This window comes from Anopheles darlingi, chromosome 3 (genome assembly GCF_943734745.1).
Source record: "Anopheles darlingi chromosome 3, idAnoDarlMG_H_01, whole genome shotgun sequence".
NCBI lineage: Eukaryota > Metazoa > Arthropoda > Insecta > Diptera > Culicidae > Anopheles > Anopheles darlingi.
Window position 1 is genome coordinate 43,435,939 of NC_064875.1, and position 7,752 is coordinate 43,443,690.

General features: G+C 42.5%; 1 protein-coding gene across 6 annotated transcripts in view; it reads left to right on the forward strand.

Moving 5' to 3' along the window:
- Positions 1-7,049, forward strand: part of LOC125957522 (histone-lysine N-methyltransferase Suv4-20-like) — an 84,384-nt gene extending 77,335 nt beyond the window's left edge. For 5 of the 6 annotated variants that reach the window (XM_049690277.1, XM_049690281.1, XM_049690282.1 and 2 more), the window contains exon 10: positions 1-1,524. This exon is cut by the window's left edge and continues 518 nt beyond it. In XM_049690277.1, the coding sequence (XP_049546234.1) occupies positions 1-679 (679 nt within the window). In that variant the 3' untranslated portion in view covers positions 680-1,524. The other variant, XM_049690284.1, reaches the window with a different exon arrangement.
- Positions 7,050-7,752: the final 703 nt, after the last annotated feature.

Below are 7,752 nucleotides of genomic sequence, written 5' to 3' on the forward strand. Positions count from 1 at the left end.
CTTAGAATGTGTCGGTAAAGTCGAATCCAATACTGCAATCTATCATGCTGGGATCCCGCAACCTCCATCGGATGCAGCTAAGGCGTTGAAACAGTCTGTGCTTGCGATAACACCACGCAACATTGGAGATCTCCTCACCGTCGCAGTATCCGGCACGGCCGAAGACCGACGGTTTCTTGTAGAACATTGGTCAATTCCCGGGGCGCAATTCACAGCCGAAAACGTCTTGCAGAATCGGGAAGCCATTTACCCGCCCGATTACACCACAGCCCAGCTGGCGATAGATGTCTTTGCGTATAGAAATTTCTTGACGCGAGTTCATCTTCCACGAAGTGCCGTTAGATCGCTCGTCTGGGATGGTCACGCTAGCGTTGCGGCTCTCTGGAGTACACCAGCGCTACCATTGCGTATTATGAGCTCATTTGAAGCCGATGGTCGCAGGCAGTATGTGCGGGATACTTCAACAACTACTGCCTTTTACGTTGGTAGCTCCATCATGGGTGCAGGGATGGAACAGTTCACGGCACCATATGAAACATCTGATATTTTATCAGTTGTTGGCCCTACAAGCCTAGTCGGCGAAGAGTGTTTTGTTTCAACTCGAAATTCCATAACACACCACTGGGTAACAGCTTCCGATCCAATACGTACTATGTATGGCGTTTGCCTTGCCCCCTGACAAGGAGTCCTACACCCTCCCAAGGAGTCTTTAAAACCAACCCCCATTTGACGGTGTTGTGCTTGAATACGGAACGTTTTCATGAGAGAGAACATTCATTTTTTTTTTGCTGTTATTGAAGATGTGTCCCCTTTTTCGAAACATTTCGAATTATAAACCCTTCTAAACAAATCATAATTTTACTGGACCCATTCAGTAATTACGAACCAATGATGAATTCAAATGGACGTGAAGTACTGTGACGATTATTAATAGATTGATTAGAGAATAAATTTCAAAACTGTTATTGGTTGATTTGGTCTGGTTATTATGATAGATTTTCGTATGAGTTGAGTATTCCTATATTCAGTATTTGGAAGTTGAGCGAAGTTGCAAGTTAACCATTTTGCCAATTGTACAAACACATTAGTATATGAACAGATGCGAATGCGTAGATAATGGCCAGTAGAAGGGAGATTAAATTGGTTGGGTTGGGGTGGATTTGCTGCAAGGTTTTTCCTGTACTGTAGAGTTCTGCACAGCTGTATATGCCCATTTGTGTATTGTGTCCATCGTGTGAATCGTGCTTCTCAGCATTTACGTATTACGCATACATTCATACTATAGCTCCTAGCTTTCATTGTATAATAAAAATTAAACACAAAACTTGATCGGAAAGCGAATGATGAACAATGAATCCCATGAACCCCCCGCATATTACAGCAACATTACAATCCTGCACTATCGGCATCCTCGACGCCAACGAGCAATACTCCAACACAACAGCAGCAGCAGCAGCAACAACAACAGCAGCAGCAGCAACAGCAACAGCAGCAGCAAATTGCTCATCATTTAGTCCAACCCGCGCCAACGCCGGTCAGCATTCACATTATTGATGCCGCTCATCATCATCTCACTCATCCGCACCAGCAGCTCCATCAGCAGCAGGTCATTGCGCAGCATCAGCCACAGCCGCAACATCACCATCTGCATCATCAGCCGCAGCTGATCCAGCATCACATCATTCCGCAGCAGCATCACATCATCTACCAGCAACCGTTGCAACCGATCCAGCAACAGCCCCAATACCATCCTATGTATCACATTATCAAGCAGGAAAACGACAGAAGTTGAAAGCATCGGCGTCCGCGTCATCGCATCAGCCAGCATCACGATCACTATCATCAGCAGCAACACCAGCAGCAGCAACAACAACACCAGCAGCATCAACAACAGCAGCATCTACATCACCAGCATCACCAGCAGCAGCATTCACTGCAGCAACAGCAGCAGGAGCATCACCAGCAGCAGCAACACCACCAGCAGTATCACCAACATCATCATTATGATGAGAGTGCGATGGACGTCAGGACTGATCAGTAGAAACTGGGAACCGTAATAGAAGACCGAAAGAGAGAGAGAGGCGGTTTCGAAGATGGAAAAATCCTTGGAAAATGGAAGTGTTGTGTAGCATTGCTGAAGAAAAAAAAATGAAGATAACGAACCTCGTATCAAGATCTTCCTGCCTGATAATATTGATTTTAGAGATGGCCCTAAGCGCGTTTCCCGCGGAACATACACACCCGACAAAGACAAACAGGTCCTGCGTAGCAAGGTACGCATGAGAGAAGCGTAAGAGAAAAGTTAGTAAAAACTCATAGTAAAAATCTTAAAAATATCGTTAAAGTATAGTGACCATGCGGCTGTTCACAACAAGCACCGATTCTTCGGGGCGAATAAACATCGCGTAAACGATACAGATTAAGAAGCCATAGATTTCCAGGAGACAAGACGAGACATACATGATGTGCTTCTAGCAGCAAAAGCGAGCCAACTCTTAATAAACCATAAACGATCACTGTGTGTTTCCCTGTGAATGGGCACGAATGTGTCGACAAGAACGGTGCCACCACCAATGGTGTACTGAGGAGAGAGGGATGTTGTTGTCAACGGTATAGCGCAGGACGATGATTGTAGCAGCTTAGCTCTGGAGCGAAGAGTAGTGAAGTGTTTTGGCAGAAACGATAGAAAGGAACAATAGCAGCAGCACCAGCAACAGCACCACCAACCAGAGGGTGGGTTAGTATACTTGCTGTCCTCTTACCCAAAATGGTTAATATCAAAAGTGTGTGTAGTTCCAGTACGAGAGATCGATTGTCGAATAGATTGATGTGTGTCTGAGTAAAAAAGATTAAGTAAAGGTAATACGACTACCATCTCTCAGGATGTTTGCGCCATACAAACCCCCTGCAATGGTGTTAAGCAAAGATCGGTCACGTTTTTGGGATGTTTTCTATTGTTATGTTGCTGAATCTTTTGTGAGTAGTATCTCGCGGATATATATGTTACTAGCTGATGTTTGTTGGAAGCCTCGAATACTGGTTGTCCGTCACAAGGTTGCTATGCCTACTGCGACTGAAGAGGAAAAAAGAAGAGTTTTGAAGGTTGCAAATCGTAATGCTTTGGATTCGAATGCTCATTGGTTTTGTGAAACAAAAAGCATTGTTCGCTGGTTTCTTCCGGTAGTGGACACTCATTGGGCAGCTTCTTACTCTAGCTGTCCGTAGTAGCCTCTCTTCCTTTGAGAGGCTACTTACTAGAGTGTTAATGTTGGTGGTTTTGCTTTTATCATTACCAATTCATCATCGTACATAACGGGGACGAATCAAAATGGCCAATGGTGGCCCGCGCCCTCCCCCCCCCCCCCTCGAGCAAAGTTATTATCTCAGTAGTGTTAATGCTATCATTGCTTATTACAGTTACAGTTAACTATTAATGGGATTATCTATTGATTTATTACTCCGTTTAGTGTTTACTTCATTATTACGGTTATTATTACGAGTTAAGAATTAGTTTTGCAATCATTGCTTCTTTTTTTTTATTACTCTTTTCTTTGCGAAACTGATATTACGAAGCGTCGTCCCATAACTATGTTATTCTTTTTCGTAGCGATCATTCTATATGTGAGATTTAAGGGATAAAAAGAAGATGTGGGAGGGCGTTTAAAACGTGGCCGCGCCTTTCCTCCTATATAGCTTGTGAATGCAACGTATTTCAAGCGTTTAATACAGAACATACTTCCAAATCAGAAACAGCAAGCTATATAGCAGCAAGCGTGCGCGCGTGTATACACAAGTGAGAAAGTAGCGTGCGCGCTCACGGATAGTGATATGCAAGTAGCGATTAGGCGATGAATCGGAGTAAGATTTCAACGAAAGAGAGAAAGCAAGAAAGAGAGAGAGGAGAGGCGCACTTAACTGAAGCAGAAGAAACATCACGGAACTGAGTATTAGGTTTGACATAATTAGTGGCGAGGACATGACGATGATAATGATGATGACGATGACGACGACGACAGGAGTGTTACAAGTGAAGCTATCGTGCTCGTTTGTTGTAATCGTTCACCTGCAGGGATGAGATAAACACGATATTGATGATGAAATCACTTCTTACAAGAAGCCGTAGAGCAACGGAGCGAGGAGAGGAGTTCAGGGTACGTCGTCACGTTCGTGTACATGTTTGTAGAGGCAGTAAGACACAATAAGAACAAGTAAAACCTATATTTTCACAGGAAATATAACGCAGAATGATTTTCGGGCGATGAGAAAATAATATTCGAATGCTTGTTTTGTTATTTTTTCTCCAAATTACTGTCGTTAAGGTTTTGCATGCATTTCTCCTGAGTTTCACTGGAATTTTGTTTTCGTTACTGTTGTTTTTTGGTGGGGTTTATTTGTTTGGTAGTTCGCTTACATCGAATCCGTGTGATGAGGTCTTCCATTCGTATGAGTATGTGTGCGTGTGAGCGTTTTTGGTTTTTTGGTGAATTGTTAGCAACTCACTTTACCCAATCAAACATGAACTGGTGTAGGGTACAACACGAAAATGCTCTGATAGCATCACGTTCGTTGTTGTGTATGATTTCATTGACATCATCTTAATTCAATCGATTACTGTACTCGTTTCAGTTGCTTATTTCATTTTTTTCTGTTCTTTGGAAAGCAAAGTGAACTTGGATATGAGTGTAGTAGTTCGGATTCAGATTCGACAAAGGTGCAGCTGCGTTTGTTACTGTTTTGTTCCATTAGCATTATTAGTGTGAACAAATGCGCATTTATTAGAGAATGGTAGCTGCACTGTGACCTCGAGCTCGATCAAATTTTGTGGCGAACTTCCTCCTTTCGGTCTTTTTTGGTCGGGCAAGTGCAAAACTACTGCTTGCATATGAAGAGAGATCGTTGAACAAACCATACAGGGAATCTCGCAAGTTTATTCGTAAAACATGAGATAAAAACGTAACACACGAACTTCATACGCGCAACAGAAGCAAAGCAAACGGAACGGAATGGAAATTAGCTGGTCGCGTCCCGAGAGACCGAACTCACTCCCTTCCGTTTTCGCATTCGATGAAACTAACATTCGTAGAATGGAGGGATCATCTCGAATCAGCCCTCGAAAGTTCGGGTTGGTGGCGCAAATACAGCACTCTACCGAGAAATAGAAAAGTAATGCAAAATTCGTCCTTTAGGAAAACGCAGATATAATAACCACCCTGAGTGTAGATGTAAGTGTAGCGAGAGAGAGAAACAAGAAAAGAAAAGAAAATGTGTATTATATGTAGCTTAAAACAAGAACAAACAGAAGAAAGAAAATAGTACTGAAACCAGTCGAAGAAATGGATAGGGAGGGGGGGAGATGCAGAGGTGTATGAATAGTGTAAGTTATGCGATTCGTTTCCTGCAGTCAGAGAGTAGATTTAGTTAACATTGTCCAAAAACAGCTGTGTCCTGTTAATTGCTTCGCAGCCTTTCGGGGTGAGATCGTAAGCGAGGGAGCAAGAGCGGAGAAAAGGAACAGGCTAACGACAAAGATGCTTCCGTTTGTGTAATGTGTCGGTATCGAGATCAGCTAATAGCAGACTGCTAACATGAAACATACCACTACGCGATGTAAATGCACGCACGCAAGAGACGCCGGTTTGTTAACGTTTTTCGTTTAGATGAGAACAATCGCATAGAAAACGTGTTTACGTTATAGTGTTACAAACGAAACCCGCTGTCGCTACACGGCCCCGCGCGATATGGCACTAGGTCATTAGAAGTTTCTAATACCAGACACCGCCACCGCATGTAGCAGAGCAGAAGCTTATAGTAAAGATCCTAATATCTTACGCGGCTTTATTTGATTTCTAGCGACTTTGTCGCGGTGCGGCACTAGCACAAGTATGTTAAACAAGAAATCTTCCTCCAAAAAGGCGCTTCCGGAAGCAAAATGAACTAGTGACGTGCTCTTCTGTATCTACCCTGTTGTTTTCGTTCGGTTTTGTCCATGCTTCTGTTCACTGTACGTTATAGTATAGAATTTATACTTAATTTATCCGATAATCATACATCTCTTCCACAGACCAAGCATTATGTATTTTCTTTTTACGAGAAGGCATCCAGCAAAACAGTGGTCGGCATTGTTAATCTGATATTATTATTCACGGATAGAAGTTGAGGTGATTAGAGGGCGCGAAGAGTTATGTAGTGCAAGACACGTGGACAGTTTGTTTATCGTAACAGCGGAAATCTTACCCCCAAAAATCATGAAACAGCTGTATCGAGAAGCCCCCCGAAAACTGGTATCGCGGAGGCACAGGAAAGCCAATCAACAATACCTATTATCAATAATATACGATAGTAAACTAACTGTGTAATATCGGCAATAATGGTTAACCTTCCCCCACACACTCTCTCTCTCTCTATCTCTCGTTGGTGTCCGTTGGTTGGTCACATACAGAACACACACAAATACACGAGTGGACGAAAGATGGGTTGTTTGTGTGCGGAGTAGAGCGTTAGGGTACCGGTTGGAGCAAATCAAAATAGATATCCATTCGCACACCACTGCTCTTGCTGTGTGGCCCGATAACAATGGAACTCCTGTGGCTTGTACCGAGCACACTAGCGACGCCGTAGCTTTGCATAGCGAACGTATCCACCTCTCCAGGTTGCTATGGACACGCGAGAGATCGTGCATGCGCCGGGCAAAATCAAAGTAGACAGATCAAAATGGCGTAGCAGGAACGAAACCATAAACCGTAGCTCTCCCAAAAAAAAAAAAAACAGGACATGTAATAAACAAAGGCATCTTATCCCAACCCCATCAGCATTCGCAAATAAATGGGGTGTGCACGCGCGCACGCGATACCGTTCGCATACCATGGCGCAAGTGCGGTTGAGCAGGAGAAGATAAATAATGACCGAAACTGATATGTGTACAAACTGTAAAAGAAGATTTAAAAAAGGTATATATACATGCAAAACCACTATATTATATATATACAAAAATATATATAATGACATACATGTGGCGATAAAAACAGAAACAACATTAAAAACGACGGATATTTTAAATGAAATTATTGTGTTTTTATTATTCCCATGCTCCGGTGAAGGAGGTTCGTTAAAATATCCGAAATCATTCGCGTTCTCCGTCTCACCGTGTCGTTCTCTCGTTTCCTTACAATTTTCAGCAATTTTTTATAGAATCTTTTTCGGGACTGGAAGATGGACTAAGTTGATCTATACCTTCAACTATGCAGGAATTAAATTACTATTGAGAATTGCCATGCGACCGACGTTCCTCTGTTATAGAATGCAGCTCACTGCTCCTACAATATATTACAGCACGGCTCCTACAATATATTTACATCAACATAAGATATATTTTAGCCTGTATAAGTTGCACTGTTATAGGCTTCTTTACATTTAAAGTTCGACCTTGCCATTTATACCGGAGTCATTTTGGAAATCAATTTTTGTATTGTGGTGCCCGAAGGCAATAAAACTGCGATTTATTTTCTGCCATAGATTTCATTTCATTTTCAGCATCACGATTGTTGCACGAAAAATCCGCTAGAGGGACAATGTGCTGATTTACTTACACGTTGGTTGCTTTACACATACAGCGAAATTCGTTTCTTTGCACGCACAAGGGCGTTATATTTACAGCTATTCTAATGAAATGGTTAAAATGGGCCTTGAACTGGACTGAAATGAGACCTTGTGATAAATCTTGTAATCAGTATCTACCACTAGCCTATCACATTT